The following is a 24012-nucleotide window of genomic DNA, read 5'->3' on the forward strand; positions in this document are numbered from 1 at the left end:
TGCATGGGTGGTGGTGGTGACTGCGTGGGTGGTGGTGGTGACTGCGTGGGTGGTGGTGGTGACTGCGTGGGTGGTGGTGGTGACTGCGTGGGTGGTGGTGGTGACCGCGTGGGTGGTGGTGGTGACTGCGTGGGTGGTGGTGGTGACTGCGTGGGTGGTGGTGGTGACCGCGTGGGTGGTGGTGGTGACTGCGTGGGTGGTGGTGGTGACTGCGTGGGTGGTGGTGGTGACCGCGTGGGTGGTGGTGGTGACCGCGTGGGTGGTGACGGCTGGGGTGGTCGTGGTGACTGCGTGGGTGGTGGTGGTGACTGCGTGGGTGGTGGTGGTGACTGCGTGGGTGGTGACAGCTGGGGTGGTGGTGGTGACCGCGTGGGTGGTGGTGGTGACCGCGTGGGTGGTGGTCGTGACCGCGTGGGTGGTGACAGCTGGGGTGGTGGTGGTGACTGCGTGGGTGGTGGTGGTGACTGCGTGGGTGGTGGTGGTGACCGCGTGGGTGGTGGTGGTGTCCGCGTGGGTGGTGGTCGTGACCGCGTGGGTGGTGACAGCTGGGGTGGTGGTGGTGGTGACTGCGTGGGTGGTGACAGCTGGGGTGGTGGTGGTGGTGACCGCGTGGGAGGTGACAGTTGGGGTGGTGGTGGTGGTGACCGTGTAGGTGGTGGTGGTGACCGCGTGGGTGGTGGTGGTGGTGACAGCTGGGGTGGTGGTGGTGGTGACAGCTGGGGTGGTGGTGGTGGTGACAGCTGGGGTGGTGGTGGTGGTGACCGCGTGGGTGGTGGTGACAGCTGGGGTGGTGGTGGTGGTGACAGCTGGAGTGGTGGTGGTGGTGACCACGTGGTTGGTGGTGGTGGTGACCACGTGGGTGGTGGTGGTGGTGACAGCTGGGGTGGTGGTGGTGGTGGTGACAGCTGGGGTGGTGGATGGTGGTGACAGCTGGGGTGGTGGTGGTGGTGACCGCGTGGGTGGTGGTGGTGGTGGTGACCGCGTGGGTGGTGGTGGTGGTGACCGCGTGGGTGGTGGTGGTGGTGACAGCTGGCGTGGTGGTGGTGGTGACCGTGTAGGTGGTGGTGGTGACAGCTGGGGTGGTGGTGGTGGTGACCGTGTAGGTGGTGGTGGTGACCGCGTGGGTGGTGGTGGTGGTGACAGCGGGGGTGGTGGTGGTGGTGACAGCTGGGGTGGTGGTGGTGGTGACCACGTGGGTGGTGGTGGTGACCGCGTGGGTGGTGGTGGTGGTGACCGCGTGGGTGGTGGTGGTGGTGACAGCTGGGGTGGTGGTGGTGGTGACCGCGTGGGTGGTGGTGGTGGTGACAGCTGGGGTGGTGGTGGTGGTGACAGCTGGGGTGGTGGTCGTGACCGCGTGGGTGGTGGTGGTGGTGGTGGTGACTGGGTGGGTGGTGGTGGTGACCGCGTAGATGGTGGTGGTGACCGCATGGGTGGTGACAGCTGGGTTGGTGGTGGTGGTGACCGCGTGGGTGGTGGTGGTGGTGGTGGTGACTGGGTGGGTGGTGGTGGTGACCGCGTAGATGGTGGTGGTGACCGCGTGGGTGGTGGTGGTGACCACGTGGGTGGTGGTAGTGACCACGTGGGTGGTGGTGGTGACCGCGTGGGTGGTGGTGGTGACCGCGTGGGTGGTGACAGCTGGGGTGGTGGTGGTGGTGACCGCGGGGATGGTTGTGGTGACCGCGTGAGTGGTGGTGGTGACTGCATGGGTGGTGACAGCTGGGGTGGTGGTGGTGGTGACCGCGTGGGTGGTGGTGACCGCGTGGGTGGTGGTGGTGTTACAAATTTCCGACGCCAAAATACTAATCCTTGACATACCAGATTAGTGTAGTTATGTCGGGCAATTACTAACAATACTAACTTTGCGAAAAAAATGTTCCTAGAGACTCCTCTTAAATAATGGATCAGTCAATGATCAGTGAGAGTATTGCGTCAGTCAATGATCAGTGAGAGTATTGCGTCAGTCAATGATCAGTGAGAGTATTGCGTCAGTCAATGATCAGTGAGAGTATTGCGTCAATCAATGATCAGTGAGAGTATTGCGTCAGTCAATGATCAGTGAGAGTATTGCGTCAGTCAATGTCGACGAATCTAATAAACTCGTTAGTGAATGTAACTCTTCCTGAACACTAGAAAACTCTTTATTAAAACCTGATTCACTTGAAATCTGTGAATAAATACGTATCTTCTATCCCCCACGAATAATAAATTTAGCTGAAATTTAGATGCTACCAGAATCTGGGGGACAGAAATACAGGTTATGCCGCAGCGCACCAGAGCTTAAACAGACCTGATCTTTGATACCTGATATACCTGATCAACCAGGCTGTGACTCATACGTCAGGCTTCGAGCAGCTGCGTCTAACAGCCTGGTTGATCAGTCCAGGAACCAGGAGGCCTGGTCGACGACCGGGCCGCGGGGACACTAAGCCCCGGAAGCACCTCAAGGTAAGGTAACAAGGTAGGACCCCCAAGCTGAGCAGAAGTGTCAGGACGCGCTCCTGAGTAACTCGTGCATACTGTTTCAGGGCGTTGTTGTGGCGAGAGTTATAGCCATACAGTGAAGATGCGATGTTATAAGTTACTATAATTATCGTCGTGGGTCTTCGGTCCCCCTATGCTCGGGTGCCACTGACCACCCTGGAGCCCGCCAGTCGTACCACGGGTTGAGTCACTACCCGCGACCCGGTCTAGTGCCCGTGGGGAGTGGAGAAAGCTCGGCTCACCCTGCAAGCCCTCGATACTGCAGCACCTCCGCCGAGCTTGCCCGCCGTAACACAATAATACCGGTGAACCTGGCACTCACCTGAGAATTCACCTGATTAGGTCGCCAGCTGGGTAATCAGAATCCGCATTCCAGCAATGCTACACATTGGTCGAATAGAGTATTGCCAGCCATGTCAACAATAGTGTGGTGCAAATACTGAATCACTTTCATGGAATGCTAAAGAGATGGAGGACACATGCAAACACAGTGGTAAAAGATAACAAGTTTACTAAGAAAACTACAATAAACATCAAGGTAAATAAACTAGAAACTAGCAGGTGTCGGCAGCACTCCTCTCACTGCGTCTGGCAACACAGTCAGCTGGGTAGTGTAAAGGTCCGGCGTTCACACTGGCCCGGTGGACACCACCTGTAGCCACCTCACAGCTCCTTGCCTCCACACAGGTGATAATGGTTTATTTCCTTGCCTATAGCCTAGCCTACCTCAATGATAATAATAATAATCACACTACATAGATGCTGATTTCTTTGTGATCATTGTTCCCCCTAGCTCACGCCCTATTTCGATGTTATTAATTTGTGTTTCCATTTTAGTTAATGCTAAGTCTAAAATATTATTTTCACGCGTTGGTTCCTTAATGTGTTTCTTAAGGAAGCGATCGTCAATTAATTCTAGAAAATTTCTACTTCATTATTCTCTGTTTTGTTAAGCCAGTTTATTCCACTGAAATTAATGTCACCAATGACACAAATACTGTTTGACCTAGATGCTCTAGATATTTCATCCCATAGATGCTTTGCTTTCATTCTGTCTAAGTGAGGTGGCGTGTATATAACTCCTATTATAAGATTTTTACCTTTTCGTTTAATTTTATCCAAATAGTTTCTTTGTGGGGCTCAGTTTTGACTCCCTCTTTGAGACTACATTTAAAATTTTCCCAAACATATATGGCTACTCCCCCTCCTCGTCTAATATATATGTATATATATATATATATATATATATATATATATATATATATATATATATATATATATATATATATATATATTAGACGAGGAGGGGAGTAGCCATATATGTGATGCTGGTGACGTCTGAGGGTGTTGTTGAAGTCCGACGCTGTTGTTGGTGACGGCTGGGGTTGGTGCAGGTGACGGCTGGGGGTGGTGCTGGTGACTGCTGGGGGTGGTGCTGGTGACGGCTGGGGGTGGTGTTGGTGAAGGCTGGGGGTGGTGTTGGTGACGGCTAGAGGTGGTGTTGGTGACGGCTGGTGGTAGTGTTGGTGAAGGCTGGGGGTGGTGTTGGTGACGGCTGGGGGTGGTGCTGGTGACGTCTGGGCGTGGTGTTGGTGACGGCTAGAGGTGGTGTTGGTGACGGCTGGTGGTGGTGTTGGTGAAGGCTGGGGGTGGTGTTGATGACGGCTGGGGGTGGTGTTGGTGACGTTTGGGTGTGGTTTTGGTGACGGCTGGGGGTGGTGTTGGTGACGGCTTGGGGTGGTGTTGGTGACGGCTGGGGATGGTGTTGGTGACGGCTAGAGGTGGTGTTAGTGACGGCTGGGGATGGTGTTGGTGACGGCTGTGGATGGTGTTGGTGACGGCTTGGGGTGTTGTTGGTGACGGCTGGTGATGATGTTGGTGACGGCTGGGGGTGGTGTTGGTGACGTCTGGGTGTGGTTTTGGGACGGCTGGGGGTGGTGTTGGTGACGGCTTGGGGTGGTGTTGGTGACGGCTGGGGATGGTGTTGGTGACGGCTGGTGATGATGTTGGTGACGTCTGGGTGTGGTGTTGGTGACGGCTGGGGGTGGTGTTGGTGACGTCTGGGTGTGGTTTTGGTGACGGCTGGGGTGGTGTTGGTGACGGCTGGGGTGGTGTTGGTGACGGCTGGGGGTGGTGTTGGTGACGGCTGGGGTGGTGTTGGTGACGGCTGGGGATGGTGTTGGTGACGGCTGTGAATGGTGTTGGTGACGGCTGTGGATGGTGTTGGTGACGGCTTGGGGTGTTGTTGGTGACGGCTGTGGGTGGTGTTGGTGACGGCTGGGGGTGTTGTTGGTGACGGCTTGGGGTGTTGTTGGTGACGGCTTGGGGTGTTGTTGGTGACGGCTGTGGGTGGTGTTGGTGACGGCTGGGGGTGTTGTTGGTGACGGCTTGGGGTGTTGTTGGTGACGGCTGTGGGTGTTGTTGGTGACGGCTGTGGATGGTGTTGGTGACGGCTGGGGGTGTTGTTGGTGACGGCTGGGATGTTGTTGGTGACGGCTGGGGGTGTTGTTGGTGACGGCTTGGGGTGTTGTTGGTGACGGCTGGGGGTGGTGTTGGTGATGGCTGTGGGTGGTGTTGGTGACGGCTGGGGGTGTTGTTGGTGACGGCTTGGGGTGTTGTTGGTGACGGCTGGGGGTGGTGTTGGTTACGGCTGTGGATGGTGTTGGTGACGGCTGGGGGTGTTGTTGGTGACGGCTCGGGGTGCTGTTGGTGACGGCTGTGGGTGGTGTTGGTGACGGCTGGGGGTGTTGTTGGTGACGGCTGGGGGTGGTGTTGGTGACGGCTGGGGGTGGTGTTGGTGACGGCTTGGGGTGTTGTTGGTGACGGCTGGGGGTGGTGTTGGTGACGGCTGGGGGTGTTGTTGGTGACGGCTGGGGGTGGTGTTGTTGACGGCTGGGGGTGTTGTTGGTGACGGCTGGGGGTGGTGTTGGTGACGGCTGGGGGTGTTGTTGGTGACGGCTGGGGGTGGTGTTGTTGACGGCTGGGGGTGTTGTTGGTGACGGCTGGGGGTGGTGTTGGTGACGGCTTGGGGTGTTGTTGGTGACGGTTGTGGGTGGTGTTGGTGACGGCTTGGGGTGTTGTTGGTGACGGCTGGGGGTGTTGTTGGTGACGGCTGGGGGTGTTGTTGGTGACAGCTGGGGGTGGTGTTGGTGACGGCTTGGGGTGTTGTTGGTGACGGCTGGGGGTGGTGTTGGTGACGGCTGGGGGTGTTGTTGGTGACGGCTGGGGGTGGTGTTGGTGACAGCTGGGGGTGTTGTTGGTGACGGCTGGGGATGGTGTTGGTGACGGCTGGGGATGGTGTTGGTGACGGCTGGGGGTGGTGTTGGTGACGGCTGGGGTGGTGTTGGTGACGGCTGGGGATGGTGTTGGTGACGGCTGGGGGTGGTGTTGGTGACGGCTGGGGGTGGTGTTGGTGACGGCTGGGGATGGTGTTGGTGACAGCTGGGAGTGGTGTTGGTGACGGCTGGGGGTGGTGTTAGTGACGGCTGGGGTGTTGTTGGTGACGGCTGGGGTGTTGTTGGTGACGGCTGGGGGTGTTGTTGGTGACGGCTGGGGGTGGTGTTGGTGACGGCTGGGGATGGTGTTGGTGACGGCTGGGGATGGTGTTGGTGACGGCTGGGGGTGGTGTTGGTGACGGCTGGGGATGGTGTTGGTGACAGCTGGGAGTGGTGTTGGTGACGGCTGGGGGTGTTGTTGGTGACGGCTGGGGTGTTGTTGGTGACGGCTGGGGTGTTGTTGGTGACGGCTGGGAGTGGTGTTGGTGACGGCTGGGGGTGGTGTTAGTGACGGCTGGGGTGTTGTTGGTGACGGCTGGGGTGTTGTTGGTGACGGCTGGGGGTGTTGTTGGTGACGGCTGGGGGTGGTGTTGGTGACGGCTGGGGATGGTGTTGGTGACGGCTGGGGATGGTGTTGGTGACGGCTGGGGGTGGTGTTGGTGACGGCTGGGGATGGTGTTGGTGACAGCTGGGAGTGGTGTTGGTGACGGCTGGGGATGGTGTTAGTGACGGCTGGGGTGTTGTTGGTGACGGCTGGGGTGTTGTTGGTGACGGCTGGGGGTGTTGTTGGTGACGGCTGGGGGTGGTGTTGGTGACGGCTGGGGGTGGTGTTGGTGACGGCTGTGGAGGGTGTTGGTGACGGCTGGGGGTGTTGTTGGTGACGGCTGGGGGTGTTGTTGGTGACGGCTGGGGGTGGTGTTAGTGACGGCTGGGGATGGTGCTGGTGACGGCTGGGGGTGGTGTTGGTGACGGCTGGGGGTGGTGTTGGTGACGGCTGGGGGTGGTGTTGGTGACGGCTGGGGGTGTTGTTGGTGACGGCTGGGGGTGGTGTTGGTGACGGCTGTGGAGGGTGTTAGTGACGGCTGGGGGTGGTGTTGGTGACGGCTGGGGGTGGTGTTGGTGACGGCTGGGAGTGGTGTTGGTGACGGCTGGGGGTGGTGTTGTTGACGGCTGGGGGTGTTGTTAGTGACGGCTGGGGATGGTGTTGGTGACGGCTGGGGGTGGTGTTGGTGACGGCTGGGAGTGGTGTTGGTGACGGCTGGGGGTGGTGTTGTTGACGGCTGGGGGTGTTGTTGGTGACGGCTGGGGGTGGTGTTGGTGACGGCTTGTGGTGTTGTTGGTGACGGTTGTGGGTGGTGTTGGTGACGGCTTGGGGTGTTGTTGGTGACGGCTGGGGGTGTTGTTGGTGACGGCTGGGGGTGTTGTTGGTGACAGCTGGGGGTGGTGTTGGTGACGGCTTGGGGTGTTGTTGGTGACGGCTGGGGGTGGTGTTGGTGACAGCTGGGGGTGTTGTTGGTGACGGCTGGGGGTGGTGTTGGTGACAGCTGGGGGTGTTGTTGGTGACGGCTGGGGATGGTGTTGGTGACGGCTGGGGATGGTGTTGGTGACGGCTGGGGGTGGTGTTGGTGACGGCTGGGGTGGTGTTGGTGACGGCTGGGGATGGTGTTGGTGACGGCTGGGGGTGGTGTTGGTGACGGCTGGGGGTGGTGTTGGTGACGGCTGGGGATGGTGTTGGTGACAGCTGGGAGTGGTGTTGGTGACGGCTGGGGGTGGTGTTAGTGACGGCTGGGGTGTTGTTGGTGACGGCTGGGGTGTTGTTGGTGACGGCTGGGGGTGTTGTTGGTGACGGCTGGGGGTGGTGTTGGTGACGGCTGGGGATGGTGTTGGTGACGGCTGGGGATGGTGTTGGTGACGGCTGGGGGTGGTGTTGGTGACGGCTGGGGATGGTGTTGGTGACAGCTGGGAGTGGTGTTGGTGACGGCTGGGGGTGTTGTTGGTGACGGCTGGGGGTGGTGTTGGTGACGGCTGGGGATGGTGTTGGTGACGGCTGGGGATGGTGTTGGTGACGGCTGGGGGTGGTGTTGGTGACGGCTGGGGATGGTGTTGGTGACAGCTGGGAGTGGTGTTGGTGACGGCTGGGGGTGGTGTTGGTGACGGCTGGGGTGGTGTTGGTGACGGCTGGGAGTGGTGTTGGTGACGGCTGGGGGTGGTGTGGGTGACGGCTGGGGGTGGCGCTACTCCTGCATTAACCTGTCCTCACACTTATTGCTCCTAAAATCACACACAATCGTATACGTTCCCCATTAATTGTATAACTACCAGAGCCACAAAAGTACAATCAAACAGAGAATATTCGATATCTTGAAGCTAAAATGAAATTGCCTTAAATTCTGTTGTCTTTCTGGTGGAGCAAATGAATTAGATGCATCGTTGACACCTTTCTTCCCTCCCTGAGTCCCCCCTCACAGTCATCTGTCTGTTACTAAGCCAGTTCAGCGGGCTTGGAGGTCCCGGGGTCCCCTTACACTGTACACAGACACCACATTAAATGAAAGTCTTTTATTCACCAATGTAACCGTTGAAGGAGACTGTTGTGGCGGGAGTGGGTGTCAAGAGACTATTGAACTGTCCCTCTTAGATTATTCCACTATTCATTAAATAACATTAATTTTGAGTAGCATTAATTTTGTGTCTGAATTTTAATCTACAAAAATATTTATTTGAAATTATTTAATAATTATTTAATGATTTATTCATATGTTTTGTTCTTTGCTTTAATCCTCTCTCGGAGTATTTAAAAAATGTAATTTGCAATCTTAATCAATATTTCTTATGTAAGTGCAGGATATTTTCCTGTGCCTACATAGTTCTTGGGCTAATATGTAGCGCACGAACTGCAAGTAACTTATGTGTCATTCTTTACTTATTTCGTTGGGAGAGAGTGCATGGAAGGGACTTTGGGTCTTGGTTTAGAGGACAGCATGCAACCCATCCTGTAAACAATGACCCGAAGTCCATTCCATGCATCCGCCAAACCCCCTGTTTATGAATGAAAAACGGTTTACACACGACTCGCAATTGATGACGTCCGAACACTTCCGGAACAAGTGCTTCACTTAGGAATTTTGTTCGAACCACAACGCTGTTAATGCTTCACCCACGTACTACAAATACAAATAATCACTAACAGAACCTAAATACCTAAACGAAATTTCTTTCATCCTAAACCTGCTTCCAACACTAGTAGCACTGTACTATGCCTTCCCTTCATATCTGAACTCAAAACTTTTACCAATACCTTTCGTCCTCTTGACATTAAACTCGCCTTTCGACAAACTAACACACTTCGTAGCAATCTAGTTCACACTGCTCCTCCTGCTTCTAATGCTGCTGGTGTCTACTCTATTTCCTGTTCATCTTGTCCTCTCCAATACTTTGGCGAAACTGGCCGTACACTGAATGACAGACTTAAAGAACACAAGAGAAGAGTTAAGTCTGCAGACACTAACAATGCTCTCTTCTGCCATGTGAGGGATTCTAATTATCCCATTGATTGGTCTTCCTCCAAAATAATCTTTCCTGCCTCTACTCTACACAGACGCCGTCTTGTAGAATCGGCTCTTATTAACAATGTACCCAACATGAACTTGAGTCCTGGCTTTGTTGCTGTCGACTCTTCCCTTTCACAGTATATACTCAAATGCTCTAATCTTTCTAACAAACGTGACTTAACATAAGCTTTCCTCCTTCCATTACTTTCTTTCTCTTTCCCTTTCTTTCTCTCTTCTCCCTTTTTCTGTTCATTGTCTTCTACGCTCCCTTGCTATCCTCTTCTTATTCCTATTACTATCTCGTTCGGTGGTTATAATAGGAGCTGCCTCGTATGGGCCAATAGGCCTGCTGCAGTTCTCATTACTACTATTCCCTACACTTGACTTTCCTCCTCAGCTCTCTCTTGCCTATTTAATGCCTGTCCCTACCTGTCCTCATCACAATCGACTTGAGAATGGTCCAGGACGGACCGAAACGTCGTCGTCCCTTCACCTTCTAGTGTGTGGTCTGGTCAACATACTTCAACCACGTTATTGTGACTCATCGCCTGCATCTAAATACCTAACCTAACCTAACCTAACCTAACCTAACCTAACCAGTGAATAAATATGTACAGTATGGTAATATAATATAATATTAATTTATATTTGAGAAAATTCTTGTTTTGAATGAACAGCATCTTAAATTTTATGAATGCGTCTGTGGGGTCGACCGCTGGATGTAATGGACTTAAGTCGAGGACGGGTTGCAAATACAAATAATCGCCAACAGAACCTAAATACCTAACCTACGCCTAATTATATAGATAATGTTTAATTATAATAATATTAATTTATATATGAGAAGAAACCAACGTTAACATTGATGAATGCGTCTGGGGAGGACGACCGCTGCTTTAACCAGCCTAGTGTGAGGACGGGTTGCATAAACATATACATGTTAGTAGAAACAAAGACCAGATACTTAGAAAGAAACACAAATCAATATATCATATCCCGAGACATAAGGTAAAGAACTCGTTGTTTTTACTCAGCCCATCAAAATATGATTTAAGGAGTAATTTTGCAGGAAAGTTCTTTTCAGTGCAGAAAATCTCTTTTTTTTTAGGATTTTCCTTCATACACAAGAAACAACCTTTTTTCGGCCTCGTTTAACCCAGTAGGTTAAAATTATCGTGCTCAAACGCTTTTATCGTCGGACAGACAAGACAACTTTCAAGACTTCAGTTTTTTCCTCACCCCCCCCCCCATGTGCGTTACGATCTTCTATAACGCCAAGCAGCCGAGGGATTGTATCTTCCACAGCCTTCACTTACCGTCTTGCAGCCCCGAATAAATCCCTCGCTACATATTTATGAGATGATAATTCCAGAGGGGGCGTGAGAAAATGTTCCGGGGCAGGGAATATTGACTTCCCTGGAGCTTATTACCGCGTGCGGGAGGAGAACCTTGTGGGCTCTTTAGCTCTCATTGTCTCAAGATACTACCTGATGCAAAGCTCTCTGGGATGTACCCAGAATATTTACAGAGGACTGAAATTTGTTAGACTATTTTGGGTTGAACAGATTAGAGATCAAGGAGCTCAGAGCAGATTTTCATCGTTGTGCAGAAGCATGAAGATAAATGTTTTGGAAAGTTCTTCATCATAGGTTCAACACTGTAAATAATATTTGAATATGCTTCAAATAGATTTAACGCCTTTGATTTTAACCCGACAAAAAATCAATAATTATAAGGTTTCAAAAATAATCTTCTTTATAATTCTTATATTCCTTTTCATTTGGTAAAAAATTTAAAAAATTACTATGTATAGTTTAATTTAAAATTTGAATATACCTAAAAAGGCCCCATAAAATTGTGCACGTCACTTAATGACTTTTTATTTTAAATTGTCACTAGGTGACGTGTCTTTAATACTGAGTTGTTGGAGTATTTTTTGTTTCTAATTTTGTATATAAATATTGAGAGATAGTAGTAACTATTAGTGTTTCATATGCTTCAAGTTTCTTGAAATACCTGTTTAATAAAAGCGTTTACTCATAATAAACGCTTCGTCTCTTGAAACGCTTTACTTCATTTTGCCCGAAACGCTATGCGTGCTAGTGACTTTACAAGAAAGTAAAATGAACTTCATTTCTATGTTCTCTCTTAACCCCCAATGTACTTTCTTGTGTATAAATAAATAAATAAATAATAATAATAATATTTAGTGATATGTTGTTGTTGCTGTTTAAGATTCGCTACATGGAACAAAAAGTTCCAAGTAGCACGGGCTATGGTAAGCCCGTAGCTCAGTGATACACTCACCAATCACCAAACACGCTGGAGCAGATGCAACAGTTGTACTGCCAAATGGCAAGAACAGTGTTTTTTAACCATATGTCTCATCAATTTTTTGTTAACTTTCATTTACACTCTCTCTCTCTCTCTCTCTCTCTCTCTCTCTCTCTCTCTCTCTCTCTCTCTCTCTCTCTCTCTCTCTCTCTCTCTCTCTCTCTCTCTCTCTCTGCCTCTCTCTCTCTGCCTCTCTCTCTCTGTCTCTCTCTCTCTCTCTCTCTGCCTCTCTCTCTCTCTGCCTCTCTCTCTCTCTCTCTCTCTCTCTCTCTCTCTCTCTCTCTCTCTCTCTCTCTCTCTCTCTCTCTCTCTCTCTCTCTCTCTCTCTCTCTCTCTCTCTCTCTCTCTCTCTCTCTCTCTCTCTCTGCCTCTCTCTCTCTGCCTCTCTCTCTCTCTCTCTCTCTCTCTCTCTCTCTCTGCCTCTCTCTCTCTCTCTCTCTCTCTCTCTCTCTCTCTCTCTCTCTCTCTCTCTCTCTCTCTCTCTCTCTCTCTCTCTCTCTCTCTCTCTCTCTCTCTCTTTGTCACGTCACACTCACATTTTCATGCTGCTGCTGACAACTCTAAGTGGCAATTTATTTTGAGCTCAATAGCGAAGGAAGTTAACAGGTAACTCAGAATTCCTGTTCACGTCTACCTTGATGTAAGAGAAAGAAGAAGGAAAATCATAAGAAGGTGGATCATAAGGTAGACAAGAGAATGAGAAGAGGAATAAAGGAGAATATGACGAGGATAATTATTTTAAATGAAAGATCCAATTTCCTTCAACAATTTCTGTTGAATTGTTAATGGAAAAAAATTACTTGACATAAATGTTATTATACAATTTTCTGGGGGCTTTGGGGGACAAGGTAACCAGGCAGGAGAAAGGACATGAGCTTGGGGCATTAACAGAGAGGAAAAATGGAAGGAGCCAGAATGGAAGTACTCTTGCAGGAGATGGAGAAGAATGATTGAGTTGGGTAGAGGTTCAGTTGAACAGGAGGACTTACGCTAATGGAGGATATAGCAACTAGCGGGACTCGACTGACGCCAGGTTCACTAGGGAACAGAGGAACGTACTAAACGAGTTACATGGTGATGGAACTCACCATCACCACGTTACTTGGTTGGTGAGATAAACTTTGTGATAACGGTTTTCCGTGTAGGTAATCTTTCTCTCATGGATACCGCGATTACTCTCTCAATCTATTCCATCCTCCTGTCCCATTTCTTACCTCTTTTCTTCCTGCCTACCCATACACCATCCTTCCCTATTCCTAACACCTTTACCCAAAGCTTTTCGTTTCCATCACCAACTCACATTAATACCTTCCCTTCTCAAAACTCACTCTCCATCACTTTCCATCCCTTATATCTTCCCATCCCGATTATTTTCCCTCCCCATCTCCCTTCCACACCAACATCCCATCATCTTCCCTTTTCATCACTTCCCCTCCGCATCATCTGACCTTTCAACCACCTTGTGCTATATTGTCGTAATGGCCCATTGTTAAACACCTTCAATATAGCAAACATTTATAGACTACGAACTCTCTCTTCCTTGATGTAAGAGACCTATGAGAGCTCTCTCTCTCTCTCTCTCTCTCTCTCTCTCTCTCTCTCTCTCTCTCTCTCTCTCTCTCTCTCTCTCTCTCTCTCTCTCTCTCTCTCTCTCTCTCTCTCTCTCTCTCTCTCTCTCTCTCTCTCTCTCTCTCTCTCTCTCTCTCTCTCTCTCTCTCTCTCTCTCTCTCTCGCTCTCTCCCCCCCCCCAATCTGGCAGATTCCCACACGACCTCAGACTCAAGCCTGCCCAGAGAAGGGCAGAGTGCTGGGATGTAGTGGTCTTAAGAGACAGAGGAAACACGCTTTACTGGAAATAATTCCATTCCCATCCCCACTTCTCCGGTGCTCAACTTTGAAAGATTGAAGTCAAGAGTTCCCTCTCATCGGCTGGCATCCAATTATTTCTCCTCTTGGCTCGTATTACTCACTGAGAAGCGTGAAGGAGTAACATATGAAAGACTTCCGAGTCCCCCGACGAGAGCTCTTTCCCATTCTCTTCAGCCTCCTTCACTGACTCCTTCTCGTGTAGTGTTATTGACATCCACGGCTCTTCCGGATGACCCAGGCCAGAGAGACAGGAAGCTTAAGGTGGCGGAACCTAACCAAGGATTCTTGATACATTTTTTACCAGTCGCTACGAAGATCAAACAAGAAGTTAGTCCTAACGATTTATTTTTAATTTTATAATATATTTTTAATCCCTCGTGGCTTCACCAGAGGCAAATTCTGATTCAGATAGATATGCCAAGTCAGTTTACGATATCCTTGTGAGTTCGCTCTCATACTCAGCCTTAAAATTCCAGAAACACTGACTAGGAGGCTTCCTAGTGGGACTCTCTGACCCCTCCGTCTGCTGTGTTAATCATCCAGTCCTTCTCAATAATTTTGACGAAAAGTGTTCGTGGAAATCAGATTAAACGGACTCGAGGGGCGATAGTCTCAGAATCGTACTTCTCATGTTCTTTTGGAATTTCGAAGCTGCCAAGGAGATCAGAAATAAGCTGGGTAGTGTCGCGCTTGTGGCTGGGGAAGGCCTCGAGAGAATGTCGGGCAGGAGATAAACGAGTTTTCTTTCTTTTCTCTTTAATTCTTCTCCCTTCTCTCACTTTTTCGTTTACCGGGACACACAGGAATAACATATAAACACCGCTAGTCTTAGCGGATACATGTCTGTACAGTGTACTTTCTAAACTTTAATACAAACGAGTTCATATAGCACATAGATACTGACATACAAACGAGTTCATATAGCACATAGATACTGACAGATGATTCATACAAACACACATACATACCCGCTATACCTCTCCCCCCCCCCCTCAATACACAATGAATGACCCTCGCGGCTGAGTGGACAGCTAATGGAGTGGAGTCCTAATCCTAAGGGCCGGGGTTCGATTCGTGACCGAAGCATAAACAAATCGGGACTTTCTTTCTCCCGATGCACTGTTCACCTAGTAATAAATAGATACCGGGAGTTAGACAACTGTTGTGGACCGCTTCCTAAGGTAAGGTGTGTGTGTGTGCTACAGAGATATACATATAGTAAATATAGTAGAGAAAAACTAGATCGGCTAGAAAGGCGGGGTCCTAGAGCTAATAGCACGATTTTACCGGCAAACATATTAAATATAAATAGTAAGTACACACACCGAGCCACGACCAGGAAATTTCTCTGCCAATGAAAACTGCACAAACTATTTACACCAAAACAATACGTTAATTTGGATTAGGTGGCTGACACAATCGAAAATTGAAGAAAAAAATCTAATTTAATAAATTATTTTTTTATACATCCCATAATCTTATGAACGATATTTGTATTAATTTAAATGATTACTGCTCATTCCAAACTTTAAAAAAATGGAGTTATATTCCAACTGTGAAGATGTAATTCTGAAGTTATCCCGCTTTCAAAATTACAGAATTCAGATGATTTTGCTGTATATTCTCAACGATATTGCATTCAAAACGGTCCATATATCGTCCAATTATATAGTTTTTGGTTAAAGAATTTAAACATTGCCTTATTTACTTTATTCGACAAGTCTGTTTCAACTCTTTTAGAAATTTAAATAAAGAGTATTTCAAAATATAAAAATGATCAACTAAACATAGCCTGTATATGTGACTGTGTCTTAATAAATTATAAATAAATTGTTATAATATGTTGAAAAAATTGCCGGAACAACCGTGGACATCTTCAAGAGTGGACATCTTCAAGAGTGGACATCTTCAAGAGTGGACATCTTCAAATGGTGCCGGACCAACCGGGCTGTGGTGTATATATGGGCCTGCGGACCGCTCCAAGCAACAGCCTGTTGGACCAAGTTATCACAAGTCAGGCCGGGCTTGGTAAGTAGAAGAACTCCCAGAAACCCATCATGCAGGTAAATCTTAAGCAAATACTGTAAAAGTGAAGGAAAGATGCAGACATCTGCATCTGCCAATATGCAGACGATGAGTCACAATAACGTGGCTGAAGACATGATGACCAAACCACACACCTGAAGATAAGGAAAGAGGAAATTCTAAGGGGAATGCGTCAAGCCATTACGATTATAAAGCACTTGGATGGGATCAAGATAAGGATTTGTGTTGGGGTGGAGGAAAGGAATGATGCCCAACCATTTGGACGGTCGGGGGGGATTGAACGCCGTCTTACTTGAAGCGAGACCGTCAGCCTACCGTCCACCCCAAGTGGTTGAGAGAAACTAAGGGGACGACGACGCTTCGGTCCGTCCTGGACCATTATCAAGTCGACTGTCGAAAGTCGTCGTCTCCTCATCTTCTGGTGAGTGGTTTAGACTTCAAAAAGACCCAATCTGTGTAAGTGTATTACAAAAACAAATTTTCGGATGTAACCTACATCCTTTCTCAATATACTGTATCTAGAATTTATATACAGTACAAGATATTGTACTCCATACAATGTGCTGTAAACATACATACAATTAAATATACATATATACAATGAGAACATTGTATACCGTGTCTTGAGAATGAATGTAGGTTACATCCGAAAATTACGTTTTTAATAATGTTACGTGAAGTTAGGTGCTGAGGTTATACCAGGCTGTTGGTATACTCATCCAGAATAAAGGAAACACCGCGCATGGTCTTTACAATGTGACTATGAGGAACAAGAGTAAAGTAAACAAACACGTTTACAAATATAAGTTAATTTAATAAAAGAAATAAAAGTGACTTTATTATCTGCAATATAACTGTGCACACTTGAAATAATGAATTAACAAAAATGTTAACACTGATTTCAACTCAATGACCTGGACACTAATGCAATAAGGTAATAAAAGCAAAAGACTACAACGTACTTTACCTAACACCATAACTCGCAATGGTGTCCATAAGAGTGTCCGGCCTGTGTCATCAGGAGGTAGATGTGAATTGAGCTCCGGAGCGACTTAAAGTCAGAGCTTGTGCTACTACTGGGACTATCAACTCTACACGCTCATAATACAGAGGCTGAGACTATCTAGTCTAGACGCTCAGTATACAGTGGCTGAGACTATCTAGTCTAGACGCTCAGTATACAGTGGCTAAGACTATCTAGTGTCTAGACGCTCAGTATACAGTGGCTTAGACTATCTAGTCTAGTCGCTCAGTATACAGTGGCTGAGACTATCTAGTCTAGTAGCTCGGTATACAGTAGCTGAGACTATCTAGTCTAGTAGCTCGGTATACAGTAGCTGAGACTATCTAGTCTAGACGCTCAGTATACAGTGATCGCGTTAAATGCCAGCAAGGTAGTTAACTAGCGGTGTCGTCACCTGTGGAGGTGCGATGCTCTGAGCGATCATACACAATTTTATTTTACAAGATACTACTATTTATTTATATAAAAACGAAATTTGACTAAAATTTACACTGACAATTTAATGTTGACGTTGACTGCAGAAGTTACTACGTTACTTGAAAAGGTTAAATTACGTGAACAAATTATTTACATATATATTGAGTACTTACTTAATTCAAGCACTCCAGTACTGTTGTAAGTTTTCCCACTGAGAAGGTATAAATTAACTCGACTATAACCGTGTACAAATTTATGAATATCTTAGTTTGAACAAAATTTCACTGTAAGCAAATTTTGGTTATATTTATGAAAGTATGTAAACAATATAAATATATAAATGTTTCCAGCATTGATTTTCATGTACCAATTTCATTTGCACATGAAAAACACAACTCTGTTTGGACTCTAACAAAGATAACATATTTATAAGGTTATTGTTGATTATATTTTGAATGCAAATAATCCAACACTTATTTTGAAAATCAAAGTGAAGACGATTCGCTCCGTCATGGACCATAATCAAGTTGAATCTGAGGGAAGAGACGGGTAGCGTCCATAAGCAGGTAAGACAGTAGGTGAGGCGAGAGGTAAGGTGAGTTCTTGAGGTGAAGTTATATGAGGCTAAGTTATATAAGAAGAAGACCATAAGGATAAATGTAACTTCAGAAGTCCTATTGGCCCATACAAGGCAGTTCCTATTTATAACCTCCCAATATCATTCATATATATGTCTAACCAGATGCAGATGATGAGTCACAATAACGTGGCTGAACAATGTTGACCAAACCACACACTAGAAATTGAGGAGACGACGACGTTTCGGTCAGTCCTAAACCTTTATCAAGTCTATTGGGAACCATGACCATTATAAAGTATTATCGAGCCCATTATCATAATCGACTTGATAATGGTCCAGGACGGATTGAGATGTCGTCGTCTCTTCAATTCCTAGTGTGTGGTTTGGTCAATCAAGGGATCCTACCTCTATTACGTTACGCGGTAATTGGTTCCACAAATCAACAACTCTGTTATCGAACTGGTATTTACCAAGGTCTTTCCCAAATCTAAGCTTATCCAATATATACCAATTGTTTCGTGTTCTCTCTTGTGTTAGAGAGAGAGAACACGAAATATGTTCTGATGTGCTGATACTTTTAATACCCTATTAATGTCCCCCTTTGTTATGTCCATTCATCCACTTCAACACCGCTATCATGTCTCCCCTAATTCTTTGCCTTTCTAAAGAATGTAATTTAAGATTTGTCAATCTTTCTTCATATGACAGGTTTCTAATTGAGAACACTAACTTTGTCATCCTACACTGGACGTGTTCTAGTGAATTTATATCCGTTCTTTGGTGCAGCGAACAAAACTGAACTGCATTATCTAAATGGGGCCTAACCAGAGCAAGATACAGCTGAAGAACAACACCAGGGGTTTTATTACTAATGCTTTAATAAATAAATCCCAGTGTCCGATTTGCCTTATTAAGAACATTTATGCATTGATATTTTTGCTTTAAATTCTTTTTAATCATAACTCCCAGGTCCCTTTTGCAATCCGACTTCACAATCTCAACACCATCCAGCAAGTATCTTGTAACTCTATCATCACTACCTAGCCTCAAAACCTTACATTTGTCAGCATTAAACTGCATCTGCCAATCTTTTGACCATTTCAAAACCCTATTTAGATCGTCATGAATTGATCGTGAGTCTTTTTCCGTGTTTATTTCACTCCCGATTTTTGTATCATCGGCAAATTTGCAAATATTGCTGCTCAAACCTTTATCTAAATCATTTATATATATTATGAATAACAGAGATCCCAAGACAGAGTCTTGAGGCACTCCACTTACAACATTTTCCCACTCTGACTTAAGCCCGTTGATACTAACTCTTTCTTTCCTGTGGTATAGCCATGCCCTAATCCAACTTAGGAGGTTAAATTATATGAGGTTAAGTTTCCTCTCGAATAACTTCATCTCGAAGTTATTCGAGATGAAATATTATACGAGGTGAAGTTATATGAGGGGAAGTTATACGAGGTGAAGTTATACGAGGTGAAATTATACGAGCTGAAGTTATACGAGCTGAAGTTATACGAGGGGAAGTAATACGAGATGAAGTTATACGAGGTGAAGTTATACGAGATGAAGTTTTATGAGGTGAAGTTACAAGAGGTGAAGTTATACGAGCTGAAGTTATACGAGGGGAAGTTATACGAGATGAAATTTTACGAGGTGAAGTTATATGAGGTGAAGTTAAACGAGGTGAAGTTATACCAGATAAAGTTTTACGAGGTGAAGTTATACGAGGTGAAGTTATACAAGGTGAAGTTATACAAGGTGAAGTTATACGAGGTGAAGTTATACGAGGTGAAGTTATACGAGGTGAAGTTAAACGAGGTGAAGTTATACAAGATAAAGTTTTACGAGGTGAAGTTATACAAGGTGAAGTTAAACGAGGAGAAGTTATTCGAGGTGAAGTTATACCAGATAAAGTTTTACGAGGTGAAGTTATACAAGGTGAAGTTATACAAGGTGAAGTTATACAAGGTGAAGTTATACGAGGTGAAGTTATACGAGGTGAAGTTAAACGAGGTGAAGTTATTCGAGGTGAAGTTATACAAGGGGAAGTTATACGAGGTGAAGTTAAACGAGGTGAAGTTATTCGAGGTGAAGTTATACAAGGTGAAGTCATACGAGGTGAAGTTATTCGAGGTGAAGTTATACAAGGGGAAGTTATACGAGGTGAAGTTAAACGAGGTGAAGTTATTCGAGGTGAAGTTATACAAGGGGAAGTTATACGAGGTGAAGTTATTCGAGGTGAAGTTATACGAGACGAGGTAATACAAGGTTAAGGTATTCGAGGTGAGATGTAAGTGGAAAACGACAGCATAAATACCAACCTCAAGGCAGTTCCCTTCGAGAAAAAACTAATAATACGAATGTAAACAGAGGAAGGAATCAAACTAAACGCGAAAAGTAAACAAAGGACAAGGAAAAAATGAATACGAAGTAAATTAGAGACTCAAAGGTATAGGAAGAAAGCACACAGGGACAGATACCTATAAGATCGCGATTGCTAAGAAGGTTAGAGCATGTAACTATTATCTGAGAAAGGCAACAGCAACATTGTGACTCAACAAAAAGTCGTCTATGGGGATTAGAAGCAAAACAAACTGTTTTATAAGACCAAAAGTTAAATTTAACATGATGCCGCCTATCAGTAGAGGCGTACACTATCAGTTTAACGTCAGCGGTGGCAGCAGAGCTGATTGAAGATTCGTGACACTATCAGTTACCTAGACAATGAAGCTTTTTAGGATAATGCGTACTACCTATGTTTCACAAATACTAGTACTATGCAAAATTATATACTGTTCAAAGATTTACTAAATGACTGGGCCCTGCACTAAATGGACTGACCTACAAGGACAGGATGAGAGAACTAGTCTTCAGCATGCTAGAGAGAAAAGGGGAATGGGGAGACATACGTACTACATGTAAGATTCTCAAAGGCATTGACAGAACCATAATGTTTAATATGAACGGGGAAATAGAAATATTAGAAAATACTTCTTCAGGGAAAACGTATTAAGCCAGTGGAATTAGCTGAAATGTGGAGGTTCTTGAGGACATGCATACTATACATAGTGTATACAACTAGTATGCTATTAAACAAGGATTGTGAGACAAAGTACTAGGCGTCCATAGCTGCAGCTCGCCCTGCATGCATGTATAGGTGAATATATATACTGACTGAAACTCATCCTCGCCCTCGATGTGTCACACCTGAACATTATAGACGATGCAATTCCACTAGAAGTCAGTGGCCACTGTATTTTGATTTGTAAGATAATCGTTAATATATATATCAAAGGTAGAGGTATAGGAAGGAGGACAAAAGAGCAGCATACGAGAATGGGGATTATCCAATTATAACAAAATTCTTAGAAGGATTCCAGTACTCAGTTAAATATCTATGCAATCCACGATGAGCTAAATGGTCTAAAAATGCTCAGATACTGAAGAGATTTTCATTCCAAGATGAACGAGAGAGGAGTAAAGCACATTATCACTCTGTAGTTTAACAAATAATGCCTAGAAGATAGAAAGACAAACAGCAAAACACGACTGAGCAACAAGAATACGAATGGATAGAAATCCTGAAACAGTATGATTGGGCAAAGGAAGAAATATGTGATAATCCAATTTTTTTTAAATATATGAATTTTTTTAAATAATATAGCATATTGGCCTAAAATACAACATAAAAAACTTTACAGCATAATCAGGTGAAAAATGCGTTAGAAAAAAGCAAATAATTTTACTAGTTAAGGGGGAAAAGGAGGAAATGAGAAAGATATGTTTAGGGTCATAACGTTAAGTTTCCAGGAAGTTGTCAAACTAGAATATGAGTACCTCCTTAGAAAGACGACTGTACCTCTGTATTTAGATGTTACAGTAGACTAGAAAAAGAAGCTTCATGAAGATCTAGATGTACTGAAAGTCGTAGGATCAGAAAATGTCAAGCCACGGAAGCTAGAGCTTCCTTAGAGCTCTAACTCTAAGCAAATCTCTTTTATTAGTCTACAACACTACAGACTTACAAGGAAAGATTGAATATACACGATACATCAAATCACTGAAAGAACAAACAGGAATTCCATAACCATAATATTCCCAATTCTCAAGGCGATTAACGATAGAAAAATACTAAGTTTTTTTTTATTTTTTTTTATTTATTTTTTTTATTATTATTTTCTACCACAGACGTGGCCACACATTTACAATGCTAACCAGCATATATACATTTTCTTCTGTCCTCCATGGACAGGGTTAGAGAAGTGTTAAACATATAGTTCAAGGGTTTATTGAACACTCAACCACAGAAGGTGATTCGGTGCTTTTAAAATGCTAAGTTAACCAACATACGTAAATACATAGATACACAGATTTACGCATTTACGTATGCCCTACATAAAGTGTTAGATGTGTCTTTTACATAGTAAAATACTAAGTGTCTGACGTGGGAAGAACTTGAACAATGAGACACAAGTTGAAACTGATGACAAGAATAGACCATAAGAATGATAGAACAATTTAAAGTGGAAGTGATTAGTGTTCAAGCTGAACACAAGTATGTTATTATTTAATGAAAAAGTGGAGAATCCTAAACGGACAGAACACCTCTACACCAATCGCATGAAGGTTTAGATGACGTACGCAGAACGCAAAACACTTGATGTCAACCTCAGGAAGCAGAGCTAGGCGAGTCCTAGCCAGAGGAATTACCCCATTCCGTTATTCTTCTCAGCTTGGCCAAGTATTACGAACTGTTCCAAGTACCTCACATGTTATACTCGCTACAAAGATACTACACAAAAATTAAAATGATATCAAAGCAAAATATGAAAAAAATTAAAGAATCAAATATTCTAGCTGGAGCTCAGCTTTAACTCAACACGTTTCGTCGACAAAAATAGGAAAAAAACCTACGAGGAAGCAACAAGCGAGGTCGTGCAGTAGATAACCAGCTTATGAGCCATTTCAGGTTTCTTTTGGAGGAGAGTTTCGCTAATTTCCACCGTGGGAGAGTTACGGTGGGTCTTTTGGAGAGACAGGAATAGGACGATAATTCTTACAGCTTTTAGGGCAAAGACACGGATTCCACAGTGTTTCTCCCAAGATCCAATTTACACTCAGCTTCACTAATGCAATTTCCTGGACCTAACCTTTCGAGGGAATTGATGGGGTGTCAGGCAGAGAGCAAGCGAGATTGCTGTGTTTATCCTGCGCGTCCCTGTTAGCGCCTTTTATCACCTGTACTGCTACTCTATTTTCTTACGATCTCTTAATCCTTCGCTTTGCTTCATCACTCCTTATTTGGATCCTTTCTTCCTTTATTTAATCAATTCTTTCGCACTCCTTCAAATGTCTCTTTCCCCGTTATTTTTCTTGTTATTTATTTGATAAGAGTTAATATATTACGTATTTAAATTGTTTACTTTTCCAGAAGCAGTTATCATAAGAGCCGCCATCTGCCTCAGGCGTGTGCCCAGTCTGATAAACTTGCTATTGTTGTTGCAACAACGAAGGTTAAACTGGTACTTCGTATGTCGCTTTCGCTATTCTTGCAGCTGCTGCCAGTGTCAAGCTGGTACACCCTCAGGTAGTGCAGCTGCTACTGCCACAAGTGACAGGTTACAGTGCCTCGTCTTATTTATTTGGCAGTAGCTGCTGCGTCTGCTCTGTCAGGTGAGTGTTGGTGCGTTCACGGAATCTTTTGATATTGCTGATTCCGCTGACAGCAGAGGCAGGCTTGTGCCACCGATCGTGATGAAGCTGCTGAAGCTGCCTGAATCTGTGCTGTTGATGCTGAGTGGTGCAACCCCTAGTGGCGCTAGGGGTTTCCTCTGACATTGACGCAATATAATGCTAATCTGACGATACAAACAGTGAAGAAAATCAAACACTAACACTCACTAACAATTCTATTGTTCAGAATAGAGATGTAAGTGTTTATACAGAGAGAAGCCTGTTAAACATCTCGGTGTATATAGTCATGACGTGTAAATGATTGTGTTAAAGCACACACAAGCAGTTTATAAGTCCCATTTGTCCTCCTACAACGTGATATAGGACAATCTCAACCCGCTGTTTGTAAGCAAAATAAATATATTTGTGGGAAATAATTGTTTTTCCAGGAATTTTTGCATAAAGTTTTGCAATTTCCCTGCATCTCATTATAACAAAGGACTACTTACCATACTGATTCATACAATAATTACCTTTACTGCCCATCATTGTTTACTGAACAGAGCACCTCTGTATACAGCTTCAACCACTATAAACTACAAAATAGTGTCCTTTAATAGGGTGCTAGTCATTCCGGTATAAATTGTGTATCAACTACATACTCCCAAAAATTTCATATCAATATGTAAAGATTTTAATGCATGTTACTTAAATAGTAACTTGCAGCCTCCTATAAAGAAACAGTAAATA

General features: G+C 45.6%; 1 protein-coding gene across 1 annotated transcript; it reads left to right on the top strand.

Moving 5' to 3' along the window:
• The first annotated feature begins 11551 nt into the window (after positions 1–11551).
• Positions 11552–19862, top strand: LOC138369982 (uncharacterized). The gene is made up of 2 exons (XM_069333744.1): positions 11552–11585; positions 19288–19862. Exons 1-2 carry the CDS (start codon positions 11552–11554, stop codon positions 19860–19862), a joined length of 609 nt encoding a protein of 202 aa, XP_069189845.1.
• The last annotated feature ends 4150 nt before the right edge of the window (positions 19863–24012 follow it).

Source organism: Procambarus clarkii, chromosome 30 (genome assembly GCF_040958095.1).
Source record: "Procambarus clarkii isolate CNS0578487 chromosome 30, FALCON_Pclarkii_2.0, whole genome shotgun sequence".
Taxonomy (NCBI): Eukaryota; Metazoa; Arthropoda; class Malacostraca; order Decapoda; family Cambaridae; genus Procambarus; species Procambarus clarkii.